Source organism: Carassius carassius, chromosome 41 (genome assembly GCF_963082965.1).
Source record: "Carassius carassius chromosome 41, fCarCar2.1, whole genome shotgun sequence".
Taxonomy (NCBI): domain Eukaryota; kingdom Metazoa; phylum Chordata; class Actinopteri; order Cypriniformes; family Cyprinidae; genus Carassius; species Carassius carassius.
The window spans coordinates 27757197-27772816 of NC_081795.1; the positions used below are offsets into that span (position 1 = coordinate 27757197).

General features: G+C 38.9%; 1 protein-coding gene across 1 annotated transcript in view; it reads left to right on the plus strand.

Annotated features, from left to right (window-relative positions):
• The window catches only part of LOC132123269 (elastin-like), a 71007-nt gene extending 56326 nt beyond the window's left edge, over positions 1-14681 (plus strand). The window contains exons 8-20 of the mRNA XM_059533831.1: positions 56-91; positions 205-300; positions 380-427; positions 1101-1163; positions 2989-3060; positions 3722-3760; positions 3859-3942; positions 4201-4251; positions 4414-4476; positions 4613-4669; positions 4914-4958; positions 7858-7955; positions 14496-14681. Of these exons, the coding sequence (XP_059389814.1) occupies positions 56-91; positions 205-300; positions 380-427; positions 1101-1163; positions 2989-3060; positions 3722-3760; positions 3859-3942; positions 4201-4251; positions 4414-4476; positions 4613-4669; positions 4914-4958; positions 7858-7955; positions 14496-14681 (938 nt within the window). The remainder of the gene's footprint in view (positions 1-55; positions 92-204; positions 301-379; positions 428-1100; positions 1164-2988; positions 3061-3721; positions 3761-3858; positions 3943-4200; positions 4252-4413; positions 4477-4612; positions 4670-4913; positions 4959-7857; positions 7956-14495) is intronic.
• The last annotated feature ends 939 nt before the right edge of the window (positions 14682-15620 follow it).

Consider the following 15620-nt stretch of genomic DNA (forward strand, 5'->3'; position numbering starts at 1 on the left):
TTTGCACCCATTTGTTTAGTGATGTGACTGAATGTGTGTGTTTGTGTCCGTTCAGGGCCAGGTGCAGGAGGAACTGGTACTGGTCTTCCAGGTGCAGTGAATGTATACTGTATATTTAGCAAATACTGGCTTGAGTAAATTCGCCTAATTAACAAGCAGTGATAGTCCGGTCTAAGATAGTCTCATCTTTCAATTGTTTGTTAGGTCTTGTGATTCCTCAGACTGGGGGACAAGGACTGGGTCCTGGTGTGGTTGGACCTGGCGGAAAAGCAGCAAAGGCTGGAAAAGCTCCAGTGCCAGGTAAATGTGGGGTTTTTAATTTGCATGTAAAAATGGAAATGATTATAGATCTACTTTTTAATCTTTTTTTTTTTTGCAGGAGTGGGAGTGCCTGGACCATATCAAGGAGGTCTTGTTCCTGGACAAGGTTTGTTATTTCCCTCTGTTTATATACTTTAATATGGCCACAAGGCCCACAAGGAATCTGGAAACATTTTTCACATTTATTGTGTGGATTGTGGGGAACATATGCTGGATTCTGTGAAATGGATCTACACTTGGCAAAACATATTCAACAGAGCTGAGGATGCTACACACTTAGGCCAGAAACATATTGTATGCAATTAGTCAAACCTACAAATTCTTGGTACACTCAAAGGGGCGATAGAGTTACCTTCACATTGTGCAATGGATTATTCGGGTAGCTAGCTGAGCATTGTTTAACTTCACTTTAATTTCTTTGTCTTGCTCAGCAAGGTTTACCTCAGAGTTTTGCTCCTCCATAAACGCAGTTGACCTAAATGAAGAAACACAATGTAGAAGACTACAATACTGGCATAGAAACAGACAGCAATAACACATGAAATGTATATTGTGCATTGGTGCATAGAATATATTTTGGCCATTATCAAATTAGCCAAAACATCTCATGAACAAAGGCATGTGTAGAAATTAAATGATTTCTGCATACATCTGTGGAGTTTTCTGTGTTCACATATTTAGAGCAGGCCTGCTAATCAGTCATTTGTATAAAACACCAAATTAAAATTGCACACATATCCTTCATTTGGTCTTGATCACTTGGATTTAAATGATTACAGGATTCAATGGGCGGGGTGTTCTTCCTGGTGTAGCCACAGGAACTGGAGTCAAACCTAAATCAGGTGAAGTCTCAATGAAAATGGCATCAGTCATTGCAGTGAAATAAATTATATACCATACTGTACCTTTATGACTGACTGAATTTTTCCCATAGCTGCTGGTGGAGGGCAGGTTCTGGTACTGGGTGGTGGTTAGTACAGTTGTGGCCAAACGTTTTGAGAATTACATAAATATTAGTTTTCAAAAAGTTTGCTGCTAAACTGCTTTTAGATCCTTGTTTCAGTTGTTTCTGTGATGTACTGAAATATAATTACAAGCACTTCATATGTTTCAAAGGCTTTTATCGACAATTACATGACATTTATGCAAAGAGTCAGTATTTGCAGTGTTGGCCCTTCTTTTTCAGGACCTCTGCAATTCGACTGGGCATGCTCTCAATCAACTTCTGGGCCAAATCCTGACTGATAGCAACCCATTCTTTCATAATCACTTCTTGAAGTTTGTCTGAATTAGTGGGTTTTTGTTTGTCCACCCGCCTCTTGAGGATTGACCACAAGTTCTCAATGGGATTAAGATCTGGGGAGTTTCCAGGCCATGGACCCAAAATTTCAACATTCTGGTCCCCGCGTCACTTAGTTATCACTTTTGCCTTATGGCACGGTGCTCCATCGTGCTGGAAAATGCATTGTTCTTCACCAAACTGTTGTTGGATTGTTGGAAGAAGTTGCTGTTGGGGGATGTTTTGGTACCATTCTTTATTCATGGCTGTGTTTTTGGGCAGAATTGTGAGTGAGCCCACTCCCTTGGATGAGAAGCAACCCCACACATGAATGGTGTCAGGATGCTATACTGTTGGCATGACACAGGACTGATGGTAGCGCTCACCTTTTCTTCTCCGGACAAGCCTTTTTCCAGATGCCCCAAACAATCGGAAAGGGGCTTCATCGGAGAATATGACTCTGCCCCAGTCCTCAGCAGTCCATTCATTATACTTTCTGCAGAAGATCAATCTGTCCCTGAGGTTTTTTTTTTTGGAGAGAAGTGGCTTCTTTGCTGCCCTTCTTGACAACAGGCCATCTTCCAAAAGTCTTCGCCTCACTGTGCGTGCAGATGCGCTCACACCTTCCTGCTGCCATTCCTGAGCAAGCTCTGCACTGGTGGCACTCCGATCCCGCAGCTCAATCCTCTTTAGGAGACGATCCTGGCGCTTGCTGGACTTTCTTGGATGCCCTGAAGCCTTCTTTACAAGAATTGAACCTCTTTCCTTGAAGTTCTTGATGATCCTATAAATTGTTGATTTAGGTGCAATCTTAGTAACCACAATATCCTTGCCTGTGAAGCCATTTTTATGCAACGCAATGATGGCTGCACACGTTTCTTTGCAGGTCACCATGGTTAACAATGGAAGAACAATGATTTCAAGCATCACCCTCCTTTTAACATGTCAAGTCTGCCATTCTAACCCAATCAGCCTGACATAATGATCTCCAGCCTTGTGCTCGTCAATATTCTCACCTGAGTTAACAAGACGATTACTGAAATGATCTCAACAGGTCCTTTAATGACAGCAATGAAATGCAGGGGAAAGGTTTTTTTGGTATTAAGTTAATTTTCATGGCAAAGAAGGACTATGCAAATCATCTGATCACTCTTCATAACATTCTGGAGTATATGCAAATTGCTATTATAAAAACTTAAGCAGCAACTTTTCCAATTTCCAATATTTATGTAATTCTCAAAACGTTTGGCCATGACTGTACATGAGCATAGAGCAACCGGATATTAATAATAATATCTGGATAGTGTGGAAGCAAAACTGAACAAAAGCTGTGTTTAAAAAGTTGACGTTGTCTATTGACATACAAACAAGTGATCTTTTTGCTGTAGGTGGGCGTGGATATGGACCACTGAAACAAGGAGTATTTCATGGATACCCTCTCAAATCTCCCAAAGCCCCAGGTGGAACATTTTATTATTTTTATCAGTCTTCACAAACAAATATTTTCATCCATTTTTCCATTTGTAGCTTGAAGTAAAGTACATATTTTCACGTCTCTCTTATCGGCGCGTTATCAACCTTAATCATGGACTAGGAATACATCCAGTGAAATTAGGAGAAATTGATTGCAGTATTAATATGTGAGCCTCTAGTGGAACATAGCTTTTCCAAACTTTCACATTTGTTCTGATAAAAACAGGATACAATGTTGATAAAAATGTGTGGTCAACTTCAATGGTTTAGCGCTTCACAAAGTGAGTTCATACATCAATGGAAATAATTTAGATTCTTCTTTATCATCTAACTTTTTGCAGTTTTATCTGTAGTATTTAATCTATGTAATCTTTGGTCAAACACTGACCAGGTGTTAGTTCTCCCCTAGCACTACTGTCGTTGATAGCTTTGCTATGTATACTGTACATCACATTTCATGACACAGTATTTTCTGTATATCTTTAGTATTTCTTCTGTTACATTTACGAACATAACATAGAGGGGGAGGCAAGCAAAAGGCTTGTTTAAAGAGGAGGATATTTGTTAAAGATTTAAATTGAACTAAGTTTGCATGCATACATAACAGCTTGATAAATACAAGTCTTACATCATGACTCGTCTCCACAGGTGCTGGGTTACCCTATACTGGTGGTAAACTTCCATACGGTAGGCTGCAGTGCCGACCTCCATTACAAGCATGTGCTGAATACCTTGTCTATGAAATGTACGAGCTTGCATGATGATTCTCACCTGCTATGCCAAAGGTTATGGTGGTTTTGGTGGAGGTACTGGGCTCCCTGGTGGGAAAGGAGGAGCTGGATCTAAGCCGGGTTATCCGACTGGGACTGGTTTGTTATGAATGAATAACTGTAATACTGTACACTAGAGGGCGAATCTGTAAAGAACATGTCATATTTTTACTCAAAACCATTAATGTGATGGGATATACTTAACCAGATTGTGTGTTTAAATAATACCCACACATGATCTTGACTTCATGAGATTCACCCTAGACAAGCTACTAAAATTGTGTTTTCTATGGCTGCAAATGCACACCTGCACTGCAAATGCATGACCAGTAGCTGATCTGCTGTCTCTGTATGCAGGTGTTGGGACTTTAGGGGTGTCTGCTGCACAGGCCAAAGCTGCTAAATATGGTAATAATAATTTATTAAATTATTTTAAAGGCCACATGCCCAAAGCTTTATCCATGGAGCAAAGAAATTGAGATGGGGCTTCAGTCATTTGTACACAATTGTGTTCTTTTGCAAGAGCTAATATTAACAGTTCATTATTTGTCTACTCGTCGGGTACTGGAGCTGGTTTTGGTGCGGCCGGAGCTTTTCCGGGTGGTGCTGGGGGACTTTACCCTGGTGCAGGAGGTAAGGATACATTTAATTTGCAATATCCTAAAACCACAATAAACATTTTTATATTAAAGAAATAGTCTGTATTGAAATGCAAGCCATTTCCTCAAGTGGATAGTTTAGTGTTTACATATTTTCTTGGGTGTTGGAGCTGGTTTAGGTGGTGTTGGAGCAGGTGGTGCTGTTGGACTTTATCCAGGGGCAGGAGGTGAAAAATCATTTTGCTAAATAATTTAGCTTTTAAAGAAATAATTCACTCACCCATATGTCATTTCAAAGTGTACTTTTTTGTTCTTTCAAATATTGCATGTCAAGACACCTTGCAATAGGTCTGAGGTCAATGCACATGGGGCATGTATCCTTACATGGGGCATGAGATGGAACTCAATACTATGACATGTTTTCTGTTTCCTAAATTTGAAGCAACTTTTGTAATTGTTCTCTCTGAGCAGGTGTGGGTGTTTTTACACCAGCTCAAGCTAAAGCAGTGAAATATGGTGAGTGCATTGACTGATTACCTTGATTTTTTATCAGGCTAATAATTGACTGATGGGTAATTGAGGCTTCCATACTGTATTACACAGTCAACCAATAATCTCAAAGAAAGCAAAGCTGATGGCACACTTTTTTGACTTGTAAATGTGTTTTTATTCGTGGTTTGACTATGTGCTGGTCCTGGTGTTACTGGTACTGGTGGTGTACCAGGCGCAGGTGGACTCTTTCCTGAGGCAGGGGGTGAGATAAAATTGTATGTAGTAGTGTTAAATGATGGTCACTTTATTGGAATGACCCAACACTGATAAATCTTTTGTATTTTCCTATGTGTCAAGATCCTGTTGTGATCTCCCCTGCTCAAGCAAAAGCTGCTAAATGCGGTAACCATATACCCATATTTAGGATCCTTCTTATTCAGATATAGCATGGTTCTTCAATTCTGCTCCTTGAGGACCACTGTCCTGCAGAGTTTCAACCCAAGTGCTGTAGCTTCAACCCAAATCAAACACCCAAAAATGTCAATCAATACCTTTATGATTGCTAGAAATGTATAGGTAGGGTTGGAACTAAACTCTGCAGGTCAGTGGTCCTCCAGAAGCAGGATTGAAGAACCCTGAGACAGTGATGCCTGCAGGTGTATGGCTGTATGCAGTGTGCACACCATGAGTGCTTCGGCTGATATGAGCTGTCCATTTGCCCTGCAAATATTTCAGCAATTAAGATGTCTGTACCGTATTTCTGTCAAGTGAACTAGCCATGCCACTAATAATGGATTAATCATTATTTTGAGCCATATGAATCATATATTGTGTTCCTCCATCAGTAAAACAAACAGTATCAAAATACCTAAGATTGCATAACTAATAGCGTTGAATGAATTAAATTAAACTCTAAACGGCAGGAAAAACCTTGTAAATGAAAACTTTTTACTCTCTCTAGAATGCAAACACAAATATTCACTGGGTAGTTGGGTAGATCTGTTTTGCCAATGTTAGTATTACAGCTTTATCTTTAGCACCTCCATAAAACCAGACCTGAAGGGAATTATTATATTTGCGGACCCTTGGCATCAAACTTTTTGAAAAACCTCTGATCTGTGGACAGCACATTTCTCTCACACACAAGACTTTTTAAAGTCTTTTTATTTAAATTTAAACGCAAGCGACTAAAATAATAAAACATGCTCTTTCTCTTCCTCCCTATCTCTTTAATAACTCCATAGCAACACCTACAAATAACTGAAACAAAATGCTACTTATTGAGAGGCTATCTGAAAAAAAAATGCAGTGAAATGAATAAGCATTCGCACAAACAGTACACAGCAAAATCCCCAGTGTTAATTTAACACTCTGAGTGTGGACTCATATAAACAGTATGAAGCAGTATTAAAAGTAACACTGAAGCAGAGTTGAAGTTAATGAGATAATTAAGAAGTTAATTGAGTTATGATTGACCATTATTGAAGACACCTGATGTTAACAAGCAGACTCACCAAACGAGAAAATCACAATTTGTGTGTCACCATTATAGTGGTCAGTGTTTGCTTTAGTTGTGATCTTGGCTTGTGGCTTTTTACTTTTAAAATTTGTTTGACAAGCCAAGAGCAAGAGTCATCGGGTGGTGATGATTATGTTTTAATGTAATCGTTGTTTGACCTGAATTACTTAACTAATTTACAGTGTTTTCTCTAAATAAAACTTCCATTATTGATTGTAAACGCTTTGATTCCACAATGAAAGCACAATGTCTGCATTTTCTATACATTTTGTAGCCATCTCTTGCAAGTGATTCTGATTTTATTTATTTTTTTAATTAAAGAGTCTTTATTTTAGGCACACACAGATAACAAGAATCAGCGTATGAATCTCATACAGATCTACTCTGAACATCACAAAACTAGATACTAAAAATTCACATAAAAACAGCAAAAATGAAATATAGTTAGAATAAAAAGTTAAAAAGACAGTTCAGCTCATAATTTATTCATGCAGCAATGGATGATGGGAGCCATGAATGTGTTTTTATTGGCTACAACATGCTTTTTTGATGGTCACGCTGGTTTTTGATGTCTGTGTGTCTAAACTAAATAATTTTTTCTTTATGTAGAACTTACTTTTAAAAACATGTCATATTATGCCAAAAATGCTGAATTGCTATCTCTTTTTTTTCCACTTTATGTATACAGTAAAGAAACCTGAACTCACACATTCAGGTCACTCCATGACAAATAGCTCAAACCACAATCAATAGCACACATGGTTGCCTTTGCTCTGGTCTGTATGTTATAATTCAGTTACCACAGCCCACAAAGTCTAAAGTAAATAACTGAAGGGTCAAGATCCCAACTAAAGAAAACACTGACCACTATAATGGTGACACACAAATTGTGGTTTTCTTTTTTGGTGAGTCTGCTTGTTAACATCAGGTGTCTTCAATAATGGTCAATCATAACTCAATTAACTGCTTAATTATCTCATTAACTTCAACTCTGCTTCAGTGTAACTTTTAACACTGCTTCAGTGTTTATATGAGTCCACACTCAGAGTGTTAAATTAACACTGGTGATTTTGCTGTGTAGGCTATTTTAAGTATATTGTGAATATCCACTTCATCAGTACTGTTTTGTTCTCTGTTGTTGTTTAACAGCTGTGAGCATGCCGATGGATGTATTTTATAATTTTGTTGATTTTTGCTGTTTTCGTGCCATTTTTAAAAGGTTTTGAAATGCGTGACACCTTCTTTCTGGCAACAACACAAGGCAGGTGTTGCAAGGAGTTCAGCACATTATGAACTTCAAGGGCAGTGCCACCACTAGCTGTAACACCAGCACATCACTGGCACAGGAGCTAGGAATTTCTTTGCCCGTTTTGTCTAAACTCCAACATACATCTTGTGCTACAGGCACCCTGACACTGGCTGTACAGGAATATGAGGTGAGACAGGTGTTCAGGTCAGTAAATACAAGAACGGCTGCAGGCCCTGATGGAGTGCTTGGAAAGGTACTCAAGGCCTGTGCCTACGAACATACTGCTGTCTTTAGAGACATTTTTAATCTGTCCCTGTCACAAGCCATCGTACCTGCCTGCCTTAAATAAGCCATTATCATTCCCGTCCCTAAGAAGGCTGCTGCAGATAGTTTAAATTACTACAGACCAATTGCACTTACATCTGTTGTTGCAAAGTGTCTAGAGAGACTGGTTTTGAAGCACATTAAAGCCAGCCTCCCTTCCACTTTTGACCACTACCAATATGCTTATAGGGACAACAGTTCTAAAGAGGATGCCATTGCTACAGCACTCCACAAAGCTCAAGAGCACATGGAACACAGAGGTACATATGTCCGGATGCTCTTTATCTATTACAGTACTGCGCTCAATAGCATCATACCGGACATTCTTATCAGGAAACTCCTTCACCTGGGCTTTTCTGCTCACCTTTGTACCTGGATTATGGACTTTCTTACTAAACGTCCTCAGTGTGTTAAGCTCGGTCTTCACCATTCCTCCACTCTAACTCTCAGCAGCGGTTTACCATATGGATGTATGCTGAGCCCACTACTTTTTTGCCACTATACCTATGACTGCACCTCCATACACTCCTCCGATCACATTATAAAATTTGAATATGACACCACAGTGATTGGACTAATTTCTGGAAGTGATGAATCTGGAAATGATGAATCTTCATCATAATGAAGTTAGGAAATTGACGTTGTGGTGCTATGAAAAAAACCTGGGGGTTGTTTCATAAAAGACGCCAAGAAAAGCATGGATTAAAGCCCAAAACCTGTTTTGAAAAACCCTAAAAAATCAATTGTGACTAAAGCGGTTTCATAAATGACTATTTAAGTTCACACAATCTCATTCGATCCAGGTTCAATGATTAAGGATAATTTGAAGTGCATTTGAAGCAGCCCATAATGTCAATCATGAATCAGGGGCAGCTGTGACCTAATGGTTAGAGCAGTAGTTCCCAACCTTTTTCAACTCGCGGCCCACACAACCAAACACATATGTTTGCGCGGCCCACTGCAAAAAAAAAATAATAATCTATCGCGCTTTCTTTGATCAATTTTGCAAATTCGATTTTTTTCTTTTTTGCTCATTAATTGTAGTTGTTCCTCAGGTGTTGAAATAGATTTGTTATACATTATACAGGTTCACATGTACTCCGTTTGCAGTGCGTATACAGTAGTGTTGTCACGGTACCAAAATTTCAGTATTCGGTACCGATACCAGTGAAAATTCACGGTTCTCGGTACCAATTTCTGAACCAAAGCAAAACACAAAAATATGCTAATTAAAAAAAATAACTTTTTAGCACTAAAAATAAAACCAATGCCATTCTTTATACTTATTTACAATTGTGTTTAAAGTTTTTCTACAAGTTATATAATTATGAAAAACAGTAAACAGGTTTCACCCAAATTTAATTTGTCTTTTAATTTATGAAATTTAAACATTTTATTTTTGGTAAATAAAGGGGATTTGCTATTAAAATTAAAACATGGAAGAAATATTGTGATTTATTTCTTTAAAAAATAAATTTTATAAATTTTTTCAACAGTAGTAGCAGTATCACATACATTTTACTACATAATAGTAATATTTCTAGCACAATGCCTTTATGTAACAATTTACTTTTAGGCCTAATGAATGCATATTTGTCATTTTAACTGAACTTAAGACTGGTGGTGATGCTTAAGATATTTTTGGTCATTGAGGGTTTCTTTAAAAAAAATAGTAATAGATAATATTAATTATTATTAAAAGATAATACTACTACTAATTCTACTATCATACTAATGTAAATACAATGCACTATGAATTGATGAGCTGCTGGGTTTATGAATATTAATGACGTTGTCTGCGTTCGGTCAAACTGATTTGCTGAAATAGATCAGCGCCAGCCAATGAAATTGTCATTTGCGCATTAGCTCCGCCCACTACCGGAGAAACCGGTATGTCTTCTCAGAGCCGTTGTTTGGAACTATTGAGAGCTACATGAACCATGTGACAGCGTGGAGGCGAGATCAAAGAGTGTCGCAACTCTCATATTTAACGGCTCTGTGTCTTCTGCTTGTTCGAAAATGAATATGAATAATTCTAAATGAACTCCATTATTTTGACAGGAGAAGACAACAAAGAATAGTTTACATATAGCGTGTCGATTCAGTGTGGTAAGACTCTCTCTCTCTCTCTTTGCATGTGCGAGAAACAGCGCTATCAGTAAAGCGACGGTGAGTCGTGTGCCTTCACAAAGAGTTTACAGAGCATCAAATACAGATGCGCTGTGCGTCCATTGAGATGAACTGAAAAGTTCAGATCGCTTGATGGAGAGAGAACTCTGAAGTTCAGATGCTGAAATTAATGCAAGCGTCATGTGCTTCAGTCTATATGTAGTAAACAAACCCGCACGTCTCTGCCATTCATTAATTCACAGAGACATGCAGAACATGGATTCATATTTCAAACAACTTTTGTGGCTTAACATTTACAGATACTGGTCCATATGGAGATTTGATTGGATTAATTTATGCTAACTTTGACAAATTCCATGACTGTCCATATTAAAATGTAAGTTTCATTTTCATGACTGGATTTTGAGATTCCGTCCTCGTTTTCTGCTTCGCGGAAATCATATCGCTGAACCGGGTTTGAACGGGACCTCGGTACTACCGGTACTTAAAGAAACCTGGTACCGCCACATTTACATTTTTTTTAGTACCGACTTGGTACCGAAGTACCGGGTCTTTTGACAACACTAGTATACAGTATGTGTAAGCGGTGCAGAAGCAGCAGATAGAGTGCATTAATGTAACGCGAAAGCACATTAAAATAATGCACGAGTGCGAATCTCTGTTTACAGATTTCCTTTGCTCTGTCACAAAACCAGACGTGGTTGCTCCGATACACACTGCTCTCGCATGTCTCCTCTCACTTAAACTGCGTCCTGTGCACTCACAACTCTCTCTATGTGCATGTGTTAGATATGAATTATTTTCGCACGTTTTTATTTCTAGCCTTTTACCACGTGGAGAGTGAACGCTCTGATCCGTTAATATGGGCTCGGAAAAAAGGCGCATCACAGACAGTGTGTGAAACTGGAGTTAGGCATATGCCCGGTCTGTTCTGTTCTCGCGCTAGGCATGTTGCATACTGATTGATTGGATCGGATAGCATACTGCGGGAGGTCAGGGCCCCAGAAAATCGTGCTATAAATTTAGAAATCGCCAATTTTGTGACGATTTCTATTAATCGCACAGCCCTAGAATGAACTGGCAAATAACCGAAAATAACTTGGGCTGGCACCGCTCAGCAAAACGGGAAAACCAGATCCAGCCAGAGCTCGGCAGCGGGTAGACAGACAGCGGAGCAAGCAGTCAGGAGGGAACATGTTGACAGCTATATATGCATGTTTGAATTTGTTGTTCTGTAGCATATGCAGCAAAAATTTTAATTGGTGGTTTATTCTTAAACTAATCACCAAGCTCGAATAGTGAAAGCATAGTTACAGTTTAATATTATTTTTTTGTTATTTAATTTTATATATGAAATTATTTATGTTATTACTTAGACATTTTTACATATATTAACAAAATTATTATTTATTTTAATAGTAATTGGCGGCCCACCTGCAATACCGCCGCGACCCACTAGGTTGAAAACCACTGGGTTAGAGAGTTGGCATTGTAACATGAAGGTCACAGGTTTGAGTCTCTGTGCTGCCAGGAGTTGTAGGTGGGAGGGTGTGAATGAACAGTGCTCTCTTCCACCCTTAATACCCATAACTGAAGTGCCCTTGAGCAAGGCACTGAACCCCCAGTTGCTCCCTGGGCGCTGGATCTATAGCTGTCCACTGCTCCGGGTGTGTGTTCAATGCTGTGTGTGCGCACTTTGGATGGGTTAAATGCAGAGCACCAATTCTGAGTATGGGTTACCATACTTGGCAAATGTCATGACTTTCACTTTTACAAATCAATCCACCACGACAAACAGCAAATATTTGTGCCATTTAATGCATTTGAGACATTTTGTTTTTCTCAGTGCATAACTGACACGCCTCAGGTATATTTTTCATCTGAAAATGTTAGAAAGTCATGCAAATATATCAATTTTGCTGTCAGGAGTGGGCAAGGCTGAGTGAATGAGCACTGCTGCTCACATACAGCCTAAACAGATGCAACTAAATAGAATAATTGCGTAATAATTCTGAATAAATTATGCATTCTGCTAAAATATTTGTTGTTGTACATTAAATGTGACACATGCAGAATTTTAATTCTACATATAAGTGCATTTTTATGATAGCAGTAACTGTAAATCAAATGTAAGCTTGCTAATACAGCCCTAATTACTAGCTCAAATGAGTTAATGTGTATTCCTCTTATTATATAAAATAAAATATTTTTTATATTATTTACTTTCATTTTTAATTGAGTGATTTTTTTAATGCTTTAAAAAGCAATTTTATATTGTGAAATTTAAATGTTTTACTAATAACTATAAAGCACAACTGTCATAAAACCAGAGAGAAAGGCTGCATGGCTAGAAACTGCTGATCAACTGAATGCACATGTAGCCTTTTTAGTTATTTTATTTGATTGATTTGATTTGCACTTTCTGTATAACGTCAAATAATCGTATGTGAGAAAGTCATTGCCTTAATAGACGAACCCCGTAATTCCCTCTGCTGGCCAGCAGAGACCACCCTCACCTGAATATTGACACACACGCATCCATTCATTCACTTACACTGACGACACTACATTTCCCATAAGCCCCGTCCTTGGACTCTGATCACCTACACAGGTGCCACTCATCAGGACTGTGCATATAAGCTGGTCTTCCACAAGAGTTCAAACGCGAAGTCTTGATTTGCTGTGTCTGCCATTTCTGAGCGTTATTACCCGTGTTTGATTTCCTGTTACCGATCCTGCTTGATATCCTCTATGTACCTTTGCTGCCTACCTACCGACCCCTTGCTTGTTACTGGATTTTGATTCTCTGTTCTTCCCACGCTGTTGATATTGCTGGTTCTGACCATTGCCTGTACGACTACGAGCCTTTACAATAAAGCCTGCATTATGGATCCCATGTCGAGTTCTGGTTCATTACAATATTAATGCGTTCCTATTGGTCAGTGTTAGAGGAGCTCAGCTTAGCCTGACGGTTAGCCTGCTCTCGACCAGGTTAGTTTCACAGCACAAGTTGCCACAGTGACTGACCTTGAGCGATGGTCATTTTGCTTTATGAAACCAGGTCAAGTGAAAATAAGTCATACTAAATTAAATAAGCCTGGTGTATTTGGTATTTTTTATGAAACAGCCACCGGGTGATAAACACAAGGAAAACTAAAGAAGTCATCGTGGACTTCAGGAAGTGCAAAACTGACCCCCTTGTCATCATTATAAACGGAGACTATTATGAAAGATGTTGCAGTTTCAAATTTCTATTTGAATCTATTTATGTTACAGTCTCTCCTGGTCCACAAATACAACAGCGGCTGTTAAAAAGTCTGCACTTCCTGTTAGTCCTAAAGAAAAACCATCTGTGTCAAAACTACTGGTGGCGAGGGGATCACGTGACCCTTCGACGGCGATGCATGCATAGTCCTTCTCTCTGCTCACTCTGTCAAATATTCTATAATCCTGAAGGTAATATTCAAACCACTCTCTATCTAACCCATCATGAGTACTTCAACAGTCAACAACAATCAGAAAAGAGATATTGAGCAATCAACAATAAAGAAAAATTCAATGGTTCCATCATCTGCCAAGAGGACCTCGACGGCCCCATTACTAATGGTTACTAATACTTCAAGCTTGCACTGAAAGAACAACAGAGTGCTTTGTATTCAGTTGTGGCCTCAACAGTAAGAGATGCGATAGACTCTGTACTGACCTCAGCATTATATGACCTACATGCGGACATACAAGCAACCAACAATTCTGTTAAAGACCTAAGAGCAGAGCTTGAAAAGTTAGCTAGCGCGACAAAACAGACACGTGACCGGGTAGATTCCATTTAGGCAGCTGCATGTGAGGATAGGACAGACGCAAACTTGAGAAAACAGCTAGAGTAACTTTCAGATAAGTTACAGAGGACAGAAACAGGAGAAACAACGTATGACTTGTGGGATTACCAGAGGGAGGCGGAGGGCTCTGACACAGTCAGCTTTCTCGGAGCTAAACTTGCTAACAAAGTGGATTTCTGCACTGACAGACTGCAACATTGAAATTGATCATGCTCTCCGCATTTATGATGGAAGTAAAAGTAACTCTGATCGGCTGGGTACTCTCATCTTTGGTACACTAAGATGGCAAGACAGGTCAGCGATCTAGAAGGGTGCACAGCAGGCGTACCCTGTGAAATACATGCAGGACAACGTCATTCGTCTTCTGTTTTTTCTTAATTTTAGTCAAATCACAACAGTCAAGAGAAAGAGCTTCAGCCCAATCCTGAAGAAGATGATGACAATTGACTCAAATATCCGGCGGCAATTAATTTACAACTATACTGATATTCAACTATCCTCAGAATGCGGAGGATTATATCAGCTCACTGCCACAGAAGAAGACATATGCTACAGCTTTGCAGAGCAATGAGAAGGCAACAGATACCGTCTCATCTCCTCTTCCCAGCGAGGGGGAACTTAATGACCATGGTGGTGGTGATCTTAACTGCCCAGGAGAGGAGAATAACAAGCTGGACATGGACACTTGATAAGTTTCTACTGTTATCTTGTACTCTTTATCCTGTAAACTTGTCTAGTGCTTTAAAATCTTTTCTTGGGGCTAATGGAGAGAAGGTTTGATTAATAGTTCTTGACAATGTGGGCTGGTCATGTATCAAAACATTTATCTGTTCTTTAGTCAGACCTATATTCTCTATAATGTACGGCCTGTTTTGGTTCTTGTTCAAAGTTGTATGTCGTTCCTTCTTATGGGTTACTTTTATTTTCTACAACAGACCTTTATTTTATTTTATTTTCTAAATGATTAATCATTCAGATGGTTTGGTATATAGAGTATGTTTCATCATTTACATATCATTTACAGTATGGAATTGCTTTTCTTAATTTACAAGATTCAATTTTGGGATTACAAATATACAATTTATGTTCTGAATATTCTATCATTGAATGTAAATGGCCTAAATTATTCTATTAAACATACCCGTATATTAGAATATTTACACCGTACATCGATTCCCTGTGCACTGATACAAGAGACACATCTAAAACAATCTAAAACAATCTGACGTGGTATGTTTCCAGAACAACTATTAAAAATTGGCAACCTTCTCCTGTGCTCCATCACTCCGGAAGTGATGATGTGGGAGATTTGTTTATATCTGTTGCAAAATATATAATAACAGGATAGCATTGGTTTCTATTTATGGTCTGAATGAGGCATTTTTTACAAAAATGTAAATCAAAGTGAGTGACGTAACATTCAGCCAAGTATAGTGACCCATACTCAGAATTCATGCTCTGCATTTAACCCATCAGAAGTGCACACACACAGAGCAGTGAACACACACACACACACACACACACCCAGAGCAGTGTTCATCATTTATGCTGCAGTGCCTGGGGAGCAGTTGGGGCTTCGATGCCTTGCTCAAGGGCACCTAAGTCGTGTCAGTGCCAGCCTGAGATTT